The 18,162-nt window shown below is 32.5% G+C and overlaps 1 protein-coding gene across 1 annotated transcript in view; it reads right to left on the minus strand.

Annotated features, from left to right (window-relative positions):
* Positions 1 to 234: 234 nt before the first annotated feature.
* Positions 235 to 18,162, minus strand: part of LOC129958334 (peroxiredoxin 1-like) — a 42,995-nt gene continuing 25,067 nt past the window's right edge. The window contains exons 6-7 of the mRNA XM_056070748.1: positions 17,660 to 17,790; positions 235 to 437 (exon numbers count right to left, since the gene is read on the minus strand). Coding sequence (XP_055926723.1) covers positions 352 to 437; positions 17,660 to 17,790 — 217 coding nt within the window. The 3' untranslated portion in view covers positions 235 to 351. The remainder of the gene's footprint in view (positions 438 to 17,659; positions 17,791 to 18,162) is intronic.

Here is an 18,162-nt window from a genome sequence, read left to right on the forward strand (position 1 = left end):
GAAAATGTTTTAACAATGCCATACAAATGTTACCTAATTTATGTGGAACAAAATTTTAAAAAGTTGAGAATATCTGTCTAAAGAAAATTAAGAATAAAAAAAGATGACTCCATCTAGTATTATGTTCGATATATATTAGTTGACATAAAAAACTTTTTATCATTCATTGACATCACTTTTTAAAAAAATCAAATACTCATAAACAAGTTTCCCTTTGATAGATAAACGTGAAAATTGCTAAGAAAATGAATTTTTATTGAAATGAAATAACCATAATTCTGATATTACAATATTAACAAATCCACATGATTAATAACATTCACACAGTGAACAAACTACAAAGTTTAAAGATTAATTATTCTTTTCAAAATATTCCATAGCTTTTTCTGGATCAGGCTTGATTGTTGGAGAATCTGGTTTCCAGTTAGCAGGGCATACTAGAAAGAAAATACCAAATTTTAACATCTTAACAATAAAAAAGCATCGATTTGTTATCAAAAAAATTGTTCAAGAGGAATCGGTGCCTCCTTAACTAGAAATGTTAAATTGTACAAATTCATACACCTTTCCTAAAAATGCATCAAAGTTACAAGTATGAGCTTTTTTCTCATATTAAAAGGATAATATATATATATATATATTCTTTTTATTATTGAAGTGATATTTTACATAATATAGCTCGATTTGTTTATTTGTTTGTTTTAATTTTTGATAGAATGTTATTGTGAATTTTTCAAAACATGCTGTTTTTTAACACAAGATCAATTCTATTAAGAAATATATTTGGAAAAACTAAAAAATTTCGTTTCAGCATATATATAATAAGTATGGAATACGTGGTTAAAATTTCAATAGCTTGCATACAGTAGATTTTGAGAAAAAGGTATGCACAGTTTCAAAAATATCATTTTGATATAATGCAATTATAAGGAGAAAACTCTTGCATCATCCAAATATTATAGAAATCTACGCAATTTTTTAAACCTCTCTCTCTCTCTCTCTCTTTATTTTCTACACCTATTTTCATTCCTCCTTCCCTTTAATTGTTGAGAAAAGGCCTATTTTGCTCTTAAAATCCTTATATCCAGACAGGCAATTTTAAATAATGCAAATTCATGCAACTTTTTCTAATTTTGTATTAAGAATACAAATATGAAATTTGATACAATTATTTAACTTTTAAAAAATTGAATAATTGAAAGCAAAATATTTGATTTTGGAAATTTCGGAATATTCTAATACAAGAGACAATGGATAACTTAATCACAATTAGAGGTGTAAAAAATGTACCTCTAAGGTATTTACTAACTTATCATATATCATTAGAAAGTATTAGAACCTTGGATTATTATTTTCTTCATTCACAAGGCTTGCATGCACACTAAAACATAAAAGTATTCTGACATAATAGATAACAGATGATAGTTTAATTTCATTCAGAGGTGTCTCTAAGGTATTTACTAATTTTTTTTATTATCATGCGACATTAATTTTATTTATATTTTTAACTTTAGAATTAACAAGTTTATTATTATTATCTTGACCCAAAATCTTGAGGGTTAGATAAAATGTATTTAGTTGAGTCAATCATACTTAATAGTATTACAATAAATTTTAAGTGAAGCACGTTAAAATATTTTGCTGAATTTAAATAACAGATTTGATAAAATATTTAAAAACATACCATATTTTAAATATTACTTTAAAAAGATTATTTGCAATCGTATTACAATTTAAATATGCAATTCAAAATAAAATCAAGAATACACAATATAAATCTTAAACTGCTGGAAGAAATGATATTATCGAGGGATTCACTTATAATCTTTCATTTGCAAAGTCAAGAACGTATGCTGGAGATAATTTTTTTTATTTTTTTTTTAATTCTTGAGCATTTCAATCACTTCATAATGGAACCACAATTACAGAAAGGCAAAAATTTTGAGACTATAATGTACAGCAACACACAACCCGCTTAAACTTTAACGCAGCGAGGAAGGCGATTAATTATTACGTTGAGAATGGAGCACATTGATGATGTTGTGTCCGCGTTACCACGAAAAGGGGGTGCAGTAGCTTCTGAGGGTAAAGACCCCTGAGCACCCGAGGGCAGAAATATGACTTCTAGCTCATATGAAGATGAAACTCATACATTCGCTTGCACAACCCCTTTTTAGAGGGAGGTACATTCACACACCTCGCAAATAGATCACAGATGAAGAACAACCATGCCCGAACAGGGATTCGAACCCAGGACGCCCAGATCACGGGGAAGACGCGTTACCCCTATACCAGGACGCCGGCAATGTAGCACATTAATGACATCAATAACCGGATGGGTCAGTTGGCACACAGGCAAAGAGGTAAATGGAACTTCTCTAGGAAATGATGATAAGGAACACACACACAAAGTCATTCAGCACCAAAGCAGGAATGTAGGAACAGGAAACTTAGGTTACAGATGGCATAGGACTTCATCGGCAACCTAGCTTGGACGAAGTACTGCCGCTGAGAGGTAGCAAAGATTATGAGGCCTAAGGAAACAAGCGGTGTGTCCGTTCAGTCGGGAAGAAACCAGCGATAGATCCTGGATTGGATGGCCGAGTGAAGTACAAGCAATCGTCGTTGCAATTTCCCTTTTCCAATAGGCCTCCATGAAGCAAAGACAACTCTCGGTGAGTCGAGGAGTCGCGCCTTAACGTCACATTCACCTCGCTTGCCTCTCCCGCGGATTTGCGTATTAATGTTAATTCTTTAATAATTCGAGTTTTTTAGCACAGATAACAATTTTGAGGATTTTATAAATGTAAAAATATTTTAGCAGTTGCGTGGCCGAATAGAATAAACTTCTGAAATGTTAAAACTCCGCTTTCACTACGGGAAGCATAATTTACGTACAAAGAATAAGTGGCAAGAAAGACGTTAGTATATATCGCGACACAAGAGCAAACGAAACCAAAATTTTTCCCTTTCGTGATTTTATTATGAGATTTTGATAGGGATTTCTTTTACACGTGTCTATTTAAGAACGGGATTCTTGGGTATCTTTAAAAGAATGCTGTAAGCATTAAGTGTTTTTATCCCTTCACTCGGAGCGTGAGAAAATGCTGAGACCATCAGTTTTCTAGAGCGCGTGTAAAATTAATTAAATAAAAAGCAGGAATTGGATCAGGAAATAAGAGAACATTTTAGAATGAAGTTAATATGGGGTAAATTAAGATAAAAATTAGGAAATTAATTAGGATTTAAATTAGATTAATAAATATCATTACATGTATCTTTATATAATATATGGTAAAAATTTAAAGTGAATATTGTTCAAGTAACCAATTCATTTGAAATTTTTTAGTATTTCAAAAATCATACAAATTCTGTGTTTACTGAGACAAATTGAATTTTTTAATAATATTCCGAGGAAAATATTTCATAGATACACTTATAATATCTTAAAATAAAAAAATATATATATGATCGATCACAATTTTAACACCTGCACTTCAAGTCCATTTTCGCAATTTTTTTCAACTAACAACATCTTTTAACGCCTGTACAAGGTTATTCAAGCTTGTTATAATATAAATAATGACTTTATCCGCATGTTAAAATGGAAGGCCTAAATCCTGGCCTTCTTCTGCACAAAAAATTAGCTTTCTACATTTGCATTTACACTCTAAATAATGCAAAAGCAGAAAACTTCACTAATTTTTCTAAAATGTTACAAAATGTATCGCAGTTCTTTTTTTTAAAAAAAAAAAAAACTTTTTTGATTGCATCATTGTTAAAAGTTTCTATTAAGTCATTCAGAAGAATCTACCGTTTCAACAACAATAGAAAACAACAAAGAAATGGATGAAAATTTCATGCCACAACACAATAAATCAGAGATAAACATGGTTAAAAACAAAATAAAGCAGAATGAAAAAACGTAAACACACCAACCGATTACAAATACAATTAAACTGCAGCACCCAGTGCAATAAAAAATAGGAAATATTGATAAGCCGAGGTTCATAGTCTAATGTTTACGCTTTTATCTTTCAAGGGGACGGGGTATGTCGTTTAAATGGACTGTGTAAATTATTCAAAGTTTAATTTAATTTTCCTATGAGCAGGGTCAAAGGATTGTTAAATTTCAATGTTCATTCCCTCCTTCCCAACTCCCTTCATCCCACAGCAGAATCGACCGTTACGTAAGCTGAGCATGCGCCAACTGCTAGACGTTGACGTCATACGTACTCTATATGATTGAAGATCCTCCCTATGCTGCTACTAACCTTCCTTCACGTTTTTAATTAATCTTTTACAGTAATGTCTTAGTGTATGTGTTACTGTATAAATAAATGATTTTGATGTTTTGAAATATTCACTGTGTAAATCTCAAACAATGGTTATTTGCCCAGAGTAAGCCAAACTGCAAAACGAAAGCAGCGATCCTAACACAGCAAACACACAGTAAAAAAAGAAATTGCGAAAGACGGACCTTCGATTCCTGAACTGCCAGTAGAAGCAAAATGGCTTAACTGACTGACACCGAAAAACTGACTAAGGACAATTTCGATACTTGGAATTGAAGCAAATTGAAGCAGTTCTGATTAAAAACAACTACTGGGGTTGCATCATCAGAAAAGAAGTTAAGCTTGAGGAAGTGGTCACAACTGAGGCCACTGCAACAATAGAAAAATAGACATTAGCTAATCGAAAAGCTCGCTCGAACTTTATTTTGCCTATTAGAATAAGTGAACTGTGTCATGTCAAGCACTGTACGTCAAATGATGCCTGGAATAAGCTAAAATCGGGCCACCTAAAAAAGCTGCTCTCTTTAAAAAACTATTGTTTCGAAAAATGACCGACAAGGAAACTATGTCAGATCACTTAAAAGAGTTTTTTTGAAACTGTTGACAAGCTGATAGAAATGAACTCGAAATCGCCGATGAACTTCTATATATTCTACTCTTGTACAGCATCCCGGATTATTTCGAAAACTTTGGATGTGCCATTGAATCCTGAGATGAACTGCCTGCTCCTGATGCACTGAGAATAAAACTGCTGGTCGACACTCGAAAGGAAAAATAATTCTTGCATCACTGTCCGCTCTATATTCTTCAGTTAAAAAGAATCAGCAGTCTCCAAAAATGAACTCTGAGAACTGTAATACAAACCAAAACAAAGGATTCAACAAAAAGTATTTTCGAAACCTGAAGTGCAAATACTGTTCAGACAAAACTTCCGAATATCAAAAGAAAATAGAAAATATGCAGCTTCAAAGGAAAATTCAACCATGTTTATAAAAAGTGCAATGTATGCTACTTCTTTCGTTAATAATCGTAACGAAAATAATACAAATTCCTGGTGTTCAGACAGCGGAACTACCTCTCTTATGTGCAACGATGAAAAATACAAAAACAAGGAAGCCAACTGTTTTCTTAAACTTGCCGCGGATAAAGTTGCTGATGTTACCGGCAAAGGCTCAATGCGCATTAAATTTCAAAATGCAAAAGAAACCAGGACAATTCTTCTAAAGAATGTGTTATGCGTTCCTGAATTAAAATGCAATTTCATTTCAATATCTAAAGCAACGAAGAACAGTAGACCTGTTATTTTCTCCGAAATTATTGAATCTGATGGAACTGTACTAATGACAGCAATCCGCAAAGAAGATTCATATTACATAAAATCGAAAGTCGAAACGGCGACAACAGTTACCGAATTAAAAAAAGTGGCATCAAAAATTCGGTCATCTAAACGAAAGTGATATCAAGAAATTAAAGACAAAGAATCGTGTGAGGATTAAATTTCAATATTAAAGATTCTGTAAAGGACTGCAAAATCTGCATCCAATCAAAACAAACTGTTAGCGCTTTTCCAAAAGAATCTAAGTTCAAAAGCAAAGAACTTTTACAAACTGTGCATTCTAATGTCTGTGCACCTATGCGAGTACCAAGGGTGTTTGTGGGACCCCAAAAAATCCCCTGAAACTTTTACGGACTTACTACCGACATTTTGGAGTTTCGAGAAGGGGGGGGGGAGAGAAATGAAAAATTACGATTATGAAGTATTGAATGACCTAATTATAAAAGTTCAATGAATTACTTTTTTTGCAAAATTAAGACCTTTGAACCCAGGTCACGTGATCGCACATCTGGTCGAACGAAGTCTCTCCCTTTTTTTTCTGCCGCGCCTACTTGCCGAAAAGAATCCAGAAGAGAATGTCCGAGAACCGGGGGAATGAGTCATAACTCGCAATAAGGAAAGAACAAAAAAGAAGTTTTTTCCCCCTTTTCACGCATTATCACTGCCTTTGGAGAAAGAAAGGAAAAGTTTTCACCACACACACTGACCTTGCGTTTTCTGCTTTCAAAGCAAACAAAATTACCCAGATCAAAATAAATAATTCATTATTATTCTTACTTCCTTTTGAACGACGATCCCCGGAATTTCCGGGTATCGAAGTTCAAAATCTCCGGAATTCCGGGGTTTCCCCGGAGCACAAACACCCCTGGAGTACCATCACTTGCCGGTTCACCCTACTATGTCACGTTCATTGAAAAGAAAACAAGATATGCTGTAATAAATTTCCCGAAAACTAAAGATGAAGTAAAGAAAGCCTTCATAAACTACAAAGCTTTAGTTGAAAATCAAACCGGAAAGAAAATACTCCGAACTGATAATGGATTAGAATATTGCAATGCAGAATTTGAAAATTTTCTTCTAGAACAAGGAATAAGAAGTAAAAAATCAGCTGTTCTAACTCCACAACAAAACCGCATAGCCGAACGAATGAATCGTACAATTTGGCAAACTGTTAGATTACCTCCATATCTTTGGGCAGAAGCAATAAATTATACTATTTACATCTGCAATCGTTCCCCTTCCAAAAGCAACGTGGAAAATAAAACCCCATACGAAATCTTTTTTGTAACCAAGCCAAGTGTGTCATACGTCAAAATCTTCAGACAAAAAGCATACGTTCTGAACAAGAAAAAAACGGCAAATTCGATCCAAGGTTAAATGAGCATATATTCAATGGATAATCAACTAAGCCTGTACGATAATAAAAAAATAAAAAAAAAAGTAGTAACAAACCGCGATGTTCATTTTATTGATGAGTTCGAAAACCAACTGACCTACACTGAAGAGCCGGAAAAACTAGTATAGCAAATTGTATGCAAATAATGGAGATGTTCGATCAATCAGCGTAACGCGATGCGGTCGACAGTGCGTATATAAGACAACAAAGATCTGAGGAGGCTATTACATCGATTCTTGCTGTTATAATGGCAAGTTATCATGATTTAAGGGAATTTCAAGGGGGACTAATCGCCGGCACACGAAAGATAGGGCACAGCATTTCCGAAGTAGCGATGAAATTTGGATTTTCACGCATGACCATTTCAAGAGCGTACCGCGAATATCAGGTTTCCGGTAAAACTTCAAATCTCCGACAGCGGTGCCACCGGAAAAAGACCTTGACAGAACGGGATCATCGACTGATGAAACGAATCGTTACACGAGACAGACGTTCAACACTTCCTCAAATTGCTGTAGATTTGAATACAGGCCCATCAACGAATATCAGCGTACGCACTGTGCAACGTACCCTAATTGATATGGACTTTCCCAGCCGCAGACCATCTCGTGTACCATTGTTGACTTAGCGGCACAAAGCTCTGCGCCTTGCCTGGGCTCGCCAACACCGTCTTTGGATTCTTGATTGGAAAAATGACTCTTAATATTGTCTCGTCTGAGGAGTCACTTTTCCAATTATATCGGGCGGGTTGCCGTGTACGGGTGTGGAGAAAACCTTATGAATCCATCGATCCCTCATGCCTACAAGGAACTGTTCAAGCTGGTGGAGGCTCAAGCTGGTGGAGGCTCAAGCTGGTGGAGGGGCGTATAAAGTTGGCATGAAATGGGACCGTTGATACGTCTACTCGACCATATAGGTCAACGGTACGTTTACATCCTTTCTGATCACCTGCATCTATTTATGCCCTAGTGCAATCCGACGGACTTGAAACAATTCCAACAGGATAATGCATCACCCCACAGGTCTACAGTAGCTATCGAGTGGCTTGAGGAGCACTTTTCTGAATTTTGTTCTCTCTCTTGGTCACCTAATTCCCCGACATGAACATTATCGAGGATATCTGGGATCTCTTTGTAACCTGCTGCCCTTAGGAGATTTCCCCAATCTCGCACTCCCATGGTTTTGTGGACTTCCTTACGAGAATCATGATATGAAATGTCTTCAGAATATCTTCACAAATTAGCTAAATCTATGCCACGTCGTGTTGCGGCACTTCTGCGTGCTCGGGGGGCTCTACACGATATTAGATTGGTGGTACCAGTTTTTCTGGCATTTCAATGTAGAACTGCAATATTCGCTGCGTAAGTCTCCAACAGACTCATACCAATGGAAAGAGCCTGATGTGGAATTTCAAATGCATAAAATAAACAAAAAACTGAAATATTTAGAGTACTGATTTTTCTTAACAAACTAGAATAAGTCATCAAAATAAACATTCTTATTATATGACCACAGGAGAAAAAATTGAATAATGTTTGCTGAATAAATACAGTTTCGAAATAGCAATTACAATTCTAATAAGGAAAAAGTTGAATTCCGAAATTACAAGACAATTATTGCTAGATATGAAAAATACTATAAAATTCCCATTCACTTTTTACAACTATTAAAATTGTATAAGAAATATGTTCATTCAATTTTCAATTATGTCAAATATATACATGTCAATATGTCAAATATATACATATGGAAGATTTCATCATGATCTATTGTGTGTGTGTGTGTGTGTGTGTGTGTGTGTGTGTGTGTGTGTGTGTGTGTGTGTGTGTGTGTGTGTGTGTGTGTGTGTGTGTGTGTAATGGTATCTCTAAATTAAATCTAATTTAAAGCCTCATTAATTTACCAATTTTCATCTTAATTTAGCCCATATTAACTTCATTCTAAAATGGCCTGATATTTCCTGATCAAATTCCACTTTTTATTTAATTACTTTTAACACGCGCTCTATAAAACTGCTGGTCCCAGCATTCTCTCACGCTTCGAAATCCGAATAAAAATCCCTAATGATTTTTAAAGATACCTACATTTTCCTTTCTTAGGACTATACGTGTCAAAATCTCATAGTAAAACATCATTCTCTTGTATCGCTTCTGCTCTTGTATCGCGATGTAGACTAAGTATTTCATCGATTCTTCTTTGTATATAACATGCGGAGACTCACACGCATGACCATTTCACAGGCGGAGACTCACACAAGAAACACACAGCAGTTCGCAATAACACAACAATGATAAGCTGGTCGAAGCACTCAGGGAGAGAGCTCGTTCAACTATTAACCAGAGTTGAACTAAAAAAAACTGCCGGCCTTTTATAGTTTCTGAGAGACGGGCCGAGAAGGTTCTGGACCAATCATGCGTATCTCGATTTCTATTGGCTGAATTGCTAAAATTCTCGAAGTTTCCAGTAATTTCTATTGTGTCGCCAAATTCGTCAGGAAGTCCTGAGATCATCGATAAGGCATCCAATCAGGATCCAACAGAGCTGATCGTTAAACGGTCTTTCCAGTGATTGAACTAACCGTGCTGGAAAACAACAATACATATTTGTGTAGATTAAATATATATATATATATAGTACACTCTCAAGTATCCGGCCTAATGTGGCGGAAGGGCAGGCCGGATAACAAAAAAGCCGGAGTTCTCTGAACTCATTTCTTTGCCCACCAATATCAGAAGACAAAGTTTTTATAACAAAATTCACTGTTATAATACATATTTTCTCATTGAATGCTAAGCCTACCATTTACCTCAAGCAAAGCAGAATGTGAACGCGGCCATGGCCTGGTGAATCACAGAAGCAGTTGTCGGTAACGTGCCGAGTTAAAATGGAAGGCACGGTACTAGTAGCTTAAACATGTTTATATACTGAACCGCACGTTTCAAAAATTTATCCTTGAAAATGTAAATTAAAGGATATAAACCTTTTACACTTTAACATAAATTAAATCTATGCTGTAATACACTTAAAACAACTTGAAGCATACTCCAAGAAGAAATTACGAATACTGTACGTGGTATGCAGTTATAATCAGAAACAGCCACAACAACTGAGGGCCGTTAAACACTGACGAAACAATGAACAACGAGCAGAATGATGATCTTTTCCTGTCAAACTTGTATTTTGCGCACGACACGTAGGAAGATCATAGCAGATGTAAATGCAGACTAAATGAGGTATCTAAGTTTCCTTTACTTTTATATTAATATAAAAACCCATTTCAACGAGGGGATTAGAGGTATAAAAAGATAATTATGAGCTAAACTTGCGAAACTATTATGAAAACTTAGATGATCAACGATAATAGCAATAATATTAAGATGTATAACATAAGGAATACATTTCTGCAGAAACTCAGCTAATAATCTTTACTTGTTGAGGATTGTCTCTAAGGTATGCTTGCAAACAGTGCCCTTTAATAGTAGAAAATTTGACTCACTAAAATCCTCATTTTAGGAGTAAAACCTTAGGTTAGTAAACTGAACTCATAAAATAATAAAATAGCAATCTAATTATGATTTTATAAAAAACGGATATGAAAATTATAAAACATGAGATTCAAAATATTCTTATAATAAATATTAATACTGAAATAAATGGTACAGAAACATAAAACGTTTGTATAATTTTGAAGGGAGGGGGGACATTTGTCCCACAAGGCAAATAATTAGCATTTTTAATGGGAGACACTCACTGGTCTAAAATTTGGACAAGGGGAACGTAATTCTTGCTCTCTTTCTATTCCCATTCAGAAATATTCGTTTCCAAAGAGGATTACAAATTATCCGGGATAAAAGCAGAATGTAATAGAAATTAATGGGAAGGTTGACCCTACATTCAAGCCTCAATAACACAGCTATGTTTTAATACTTGTTGTGATCGTACCTATCCCAACAATATAATCCTGGAAGGGGGAGGGGACCTAACTTATGAATAGAGACGACAGGTCTACGTAAGTAAGATTTTATGTGAAAAATGTAAGAGAAATAAAAAAAAAAGCTATTTATTTATTATTAATGATTTAATTTTAATTTTTTGGGGGGGAGGAGAAATAAGTTCTTAATTTTGATACATGGACAATATCAGTAGCTTTGTTTATTAATGCATTTGGTTTGGTTATTTCAAAATTTACATCTGAAAGTTTAGTTACTATTTCATATGGACCTGAAAATACTGGAGTTAATTTTCTGCAATTTGGATAATTCAATACCTCATACATTACAATGCCACCAGGTTTGAATGGTGAATCTATGAATCCAGCATAATATCTTATTTTATTTTTACCATGATATTTTATGGTATTACCTTTGGCTAATTTTCTAGCTTCTTCTACTGGAGAATAGAACTGATTTTGAGTTAAAGAAGGATAATAAGGTAAAGTGCCAAATAACAGATATGCAGAAGGAAATTTTGTAATAGAATAGGGTGTGAATTTATATCCACTGATTACTTGTTCTAAAAGTCTAGTCCAAGAAATTTTAGTTGAAGAAGAATTAACCTTACACTTTAATTTAGTTACTGTTGACTGGTTAACTCTTTCACATTTCCCATTAGTTTGTGGGTGATGTGAGGAGCTTAACAAATGTTTGACACTGTAATTTCTGAGTAAATGCTTGAATTTAGATGACGTAAAGCACCATTTCAGTCAATAAATAATTTTGAAGGTATTTGAATTTTGAAAATCTGTTTTAATATATTAATATAAGTTTCAAAATTTTCATTTTTGGTTTGAAAAGCACAAACATATGTGGTTGCATAATCAATTACTACAGGAAGAATTTTTTTTTTCGTTGAGTTGTAATAATTAAATCCACCAAGAGTATCGATAAAAAGACATTCAAATGGACGACTTGTTGGGGGGGGGGGGGTACCTACTTTTGCTGCTCCTTTTTTATTTAATTGATAAACGTCAAAATGTTTGACAAAAAGTGCAATATCTAGAGTAATATGAGGCCAATAATATTGAAGAGTAATTAGATTTATCTTTTTTTAAGTACCTGGATGCCTACATTTTTCATGGGCATTTTGTAAAACTTTTCTCCTTAGAGAAAAAGATACAACTATTTTAAACAATTTTTTTTCTTTTTAACTACAAGTACATCATTAATAGTTTTATATTTAGTGTTATCCTAATTCTCTAAATTTTGATAGTGTTCTATCTCATCTAATTCCAATAAATGCACAAAATGTTGAAGATATTGAGCCGTAGGATGCCTTGATAACATATCAGCTTCAACATTGGCTGTTCTCTTTAAATATTTAACTTCATAATCAAACATGCTTTGTTTTAAAGACCAGCGAAATAATCTTTCCCTTAAATTTTTAAGCCAAACAAGGGCAGCATGATCAGTATGAATTATGAATTTTTTCCCATGTAAATAGTAATAAAATTTATTAAGAGCATCTACTATTGCTAAAAATTCCAGCATTCCATAAGGGTATAAAATTCCTGAATAAGATACAGGATGTAATTTACCGAACAGTAGGATGTTTTAGAACAGTTCCAATGGCTACCTGCGATGCATCACAAAAAACATGTAGAGGTAAATTAGTGTTATATAACTGTAACACTGGTTTCGCTATTAATTTATTTTTTAATACTTCAAAAGCTTTTTCACATTTTTCAGTCCACTGCCATGGTGAGTATTTTTTTAAAAAGATTACTTAAGGATTCTCTAATTTTAGTATCAGAATCAATAAACTTATTATAAACATTTACAGAACCAAAAAAGCTTTGAAGCTGTTTTACATTTTTTGGAGGTTGTAATTTTTTTTTATAGTCTTAGTATTATGATTATCAGGAGAATAGTATCCTTCTTTGACTTCATACTCTGAGAAATTTTGTCTTGAGCAAATACACATTTAGAAAATTTTAATTTAATGTTTTCTTTTTCAAACATTTTTAAAATCTGTTTTAAATGATCATAGTGTTCCTCTAATCAATTAGAGAAAACTACTATGTCAACAAAATAGTGGCATGCAAAATTTCAAAAAAAGTTTTTTTTTTTTTATTTAGAATTCAATGAATAGCTCTATTAAATATTGCCTGTGGATTTTTAAAGCCAAAAGGTAGTACTTGAAATTCCTATAAACCTTCAGTAGTTTAAAAAAATTATGCTTATCTTGTTCATACAAAGGTATGCACCATTAGCCAGATGCAATAGCAAGTTGACTTTAGCAGGACTCAAATTGTCTAATAAAGCATTTATTCTAGGCAGGGACTCAGCATCAAATTTATTACAACTAATTTTATGATAATCAATACAAAGACAACTTTTTCTATTTTCATCTCTTTTATATGCTAACGTTACAGGGGAGGAATAAATACTAATAATTCCATTTATGAAATCTGTAGAACAATAAATTTGTATCTGATTACCCTGAAGAACTATAAATTTTTTATCTGATTACCTATCTCAATTTCATCAGTAGCAGAGATTCTATAAGTTCTTTATGGAACTGGTAAATCAAATGTTAAAATTTTTTTAGGGGGTTCCATTCTTATTTTGCCAACATCATAGTTATTTTTTGAAAATGTATGAGAATATTCTGACACAAGAGATAATACAGAGTTAGATTGATTATTTACAATCAGAGGCTGAAAAATTTCCTCTCAGATATTCACTACCTTATCCTGATTATCACTAATGTTATTAGTATCTTCAACTGGTTGAAAAGACACTAGATTATTATTTTTATGTCAGTTTGTAATGTTTTCATTTTGCAAAATTTTTTAATCAAAATCTATAACTAATTTATACAAACTACAATCAGAAAGCCCTAAATTTATATTGTGATAAAGTGTCAATAATATATAATTTGTCTTTATTTATTTGACTAATTCTTAATGATATTCCAATTGGGTTAATTGGAACATTCCATGAGCTTGTCCGAATCCAATTGGATTTACATTTTCTCTGTGTATATTAAGCTTTTCCATAATATCTGCCGATATGATAGAGAGAGAGAGAGGTTCCTGTGTTAATAACATTTGCATTATGAACTACAATATGAAGGATAGATACATTGTTCAAGTTAGCTAGACTGGGTAACGTTAAGATACATCCGGATACTGGTGATTGTCACTGCATAGGCCAGGGACCTCATTTGCAAGCTTTTGTCCCATTTGGGGGATTTTTATAAAGAACTAAGAAGGACTTCTGTGTACAGGGAAGCTGAACTAACTGTTACGGGAAGATTAGTCACAAATTGGGGTTGTCAAAAAAGAAACAAGTGTCCAATGATAGGAATTTGGAATGCCTTGTTGAGTACAAACTCTGCAGGGAGAAAGTGGTAATCTCTGTTTGAAATATAGAATATGATTTTGGTTAATCTTTCGTTCTTAAAATTGCTCGGACATGGCCTTGTCAAATCTTGATATTTTTGAGCTCAATGTACAAAGGGAGTTAAGGTTTACTATTAAAATTTTGCCTAGGTAAAAAGGATACTAGTTGTCTTTCTCTGAATAGGGTTTTATTCCTCCTGACCAAGCTTGGTTCAGAAAATTCTTGCATTTTTAAAAGTTCAATTGTTATTGTAAGCCATTCTGTAGAAGTAGATGGGGTGAATTATGCTTAACAATTGCTTTAAGTGAGTAGGCATCCTATCAGTGAGACCTTCAAGAATGAATTGTGGATTAAAGTTTAACTGTCTGCCTTAATTTTTTAGAATAATAACGACTAAATTTTCGTTTTTGGAGTCAAATTTGTATTGGGAAAAGTCAGCAAAGTATACTATATTGGGCTGAATAAAGTGCCCAGTTAATAGAGTGCAGATCATCAAAATTGTTAATATTTAAACAGTTTAAATAATGAGTAAATGCTGACCTTTTACAGAAATTTAATAATATTTTTAAGCTTTCAAAAGTCAGTTTTATTACTATCTCTACAAACTTTATTAAAATATAAACTCGATTATTCTGTACTATGTCAAATGATGCCTCGATTAAAATATAAACTCAATTTATTCCATCCCGGGAGGCAAAATCTATGTACAAGAAGTGATGATAAAACTGACGTCCGTTCACAAGAGATACAAGAGCAGAAGAGATGGAAATTTTTTTCCTCGATGATTTTATACTATGCGATTCTGATAGAGATTTCTTTGACTCGTGTAAATTTAGGAAAGGGAAACTTAGCTATGTTTAAAAGAATGTTGCAGACATTAAGGATTTTTATCCCTTCACTCGGAGCGTGAGAACTTGCAAAGGTAAAAGCATTTTTATGTGTAGGATTAATTAAATGAAAAAGTAGAATTTGTATCGGGATATATATATATATATATAATCATAACTTTTGAAGCAAAATCGTGGCCGACAGCAGGAAAGACACTTTGAATTTTTAACTTCGTTTTAATTCAACCCAGGAGGCATGATTTATGGATAAGCATAAGCGACGAGCACATCACACAGAACGACACAACAGAAATGAGGAAAAGCCAAAGGAGGAGAAAAATATTTTTCACAGAGCTTATATACTGTGAGATTATGATAGAGATTTCTTTACACAAGTCGAATTAAGCAAGGGAATCATAAGGATCTTTAAGAAGAATTTGTTTAGGTCAGCAATTATTTATCCCTTCACTCGGAGCGTGGAAACCGCTGACGAAAGCCTTTGCGCAGAGCTTTCTGTTGCACATTAATTAAATAGGAAAAGTGGAATGGGATCAGGAAATAAGAGAATATTTTAAAATGAAGTTAATATGTTCTGAATTGAGCTAAAAATTAGGAAATTAAGTAAGTTTAAATTAGATTTTAAAATATCATTATATATTATATATATATATATATATACAGGTCTCAAAATTTCTATAACTACTGCAATTAGACATATACTTCCAATTACAAAGTTTCGTAAAATTAGGCACCCAAAACGCTTTGACTTTTGTAAAAGGAGATAAAAAGTTAGAAAAATTAAATTTTTATATGGCCCTATTAGAGGAAAATTGTCAATTAGTAAAATATCGTTCTTTTATCCATATATGCACATACAAGGTTTCATATTGTAATATTTGTTGAGATATTAAAAGGCACATTTCATTTTTTTCATTCCTCTTACAGTGTTTGAATGAGGATTCTGTTTTAATTTTCAGGTACAATATACATATCGCTGAAAGATTATTAAAAGAGCAGAATAAGAGAAATTATCGCATTTATTAACAACTTTCATTAATTTTTTTAAAAAATTGTCAGAATACATTAATTGAAGTACTTAAAAACTGTACGAAATGAGCACTTTCAGCATTTATACAAAATTGCATTCTTTAAGAACTATTTGTGTACACAAGATCGAGTTCATCTCTGGTGACAAAAAGACAAGCTTCTTGAATTCGTCAGCAAAGATCTACAGAGCATGTACTGACCGAGGTCCCTTAGTTCAGAATAATGAGATTCAAACTAACTGAATGCATTCAACATCATGTACAAAATGCAGCCAACAAAAGAATATCTTAAAATAAATATTCACAGCATATTTATTCCTTGTATTTCTTTTTCCTACTTTACTAAGCCGATGTTGCAACTATCGACCAATGAAAGCGAATATTATTCAAGATTAATCATTTGCTTGGAAATTATGATGATTGGAGGACGTATTAACAAATATTTCACATATGAGAGTTTTTCAGTAATGAATAAATTTGCATTTCTGAAATAAATATTTTCATTTAAATTTGTGATTAGTTAGTTCCCTCTATATTTAAAAGTACGCATATCTCTGCAAATTTTATACCAGAAATGTGAATTTGTTTGTTACATTGTTTGTTTGTTTGTGAATATGCAAGACATTTTAATAATAGACACGATCACATTATGGGGGACGTTTAAACATTAAAAACTATTCACTTTTTACAATCAACCTCCATAGAAGTGAAATTAATTTCATACAATTTCCCACTTTATTTAATGAAACTTTGAAAGTAAATGCCTAGTTGCAATACTTAAGAAACTAAAAGCTTGTTCCACTTTTTCGGGTGTAAGAATTTACATTTCAAGACTACAATAAATAATAAATTTCAAATTATTTATTTTAAGAAACAACAAAGCACAAAATATTTACAGATTACATAAAAAAAAAATCTCTCATTAATTTATTTGTGAAATAAATTTACTAACACCAAATTAATATTCTATTTGTGAAATGGAAATTTATGAAAATTACTTTTCACTAATCTACATAAATACAACTGAAATACTCACGAAGAAAATTCTTAAAACGTAGCAGCTTTAGTCCAACTATTAATGATGAAAATTGTAGCTAAATCAGTCAAGTTTCATAACTTTTCCAAAGTAATCTGTTGTTTTGTTACAAAATTACTCGATTTACATATCTTTTTTTAATACAGAAAATAACTGATTTAACTTTTTTTAAAGAATGCAGCAGAAAATTTATATGCTCAATCATTCACACCAGTTAAGTCACCAATTTGCAAAGGGTCACAGTATATTCAAAATAACTTTTATGAGAAATTTTTTAAACATACAAAGGAAATAAATAAATCAGAAAATAAAAATAGTTTAATATATTAACAGAAAACAAAAATCACTAAAATTTCTCAAAAATAATTCTCAACACTTACCTTCACCATATTTTTCATGAAATTGCAAAGCCTTCACTAAACGCAATGTTTCATCAACTGAACGTCCGATGGGTAAATCATTCACAGTGCTTTGCCTAACTATTTGCTTAGGATCAATGATAAATAATCCCCTACAAAATAGTAAGCAAAATAGTAATTGTAAGAGAGGTTACTTAATTTTAAAAAATCTGCACTTTTTATGCACCAAAACAATTTATCAATAAGTTACACAAAAATTTATTTAAATATCAACTTAAAACTATCTATATTAATGCTGCACTTTTCCATTTTCAGAAAGTGAGTAAAAAAAAATGCATGTTATAGTTACAAAATGAACACTAAAAATATTCCACAATCTAAACTATATTAAACCATCGCCCCTGTTTTAATTACAGTAGAAAACTAGCTACTAAAAATAAACTGAACTAATTAAAGGTATATTGTTTATATTAAAGGTATATTGTTAAAATTTAAAGGTATATTGTTTGGTCAAATACATTCAA

Source organism: Argiope bruennichi, chromosome X1, assembly GCF_947563725.1.
Source record: "Argiope bruennichi chromosome X1, qqArgBrue1.1, whole genome shotgun sequence".
NCBI classification, from domain to species: Eukaryota; Metazoa; Arthropoda; class Arachnida; order Araneae; family Araneidae; genus Argiope; species Argiope bruennichi.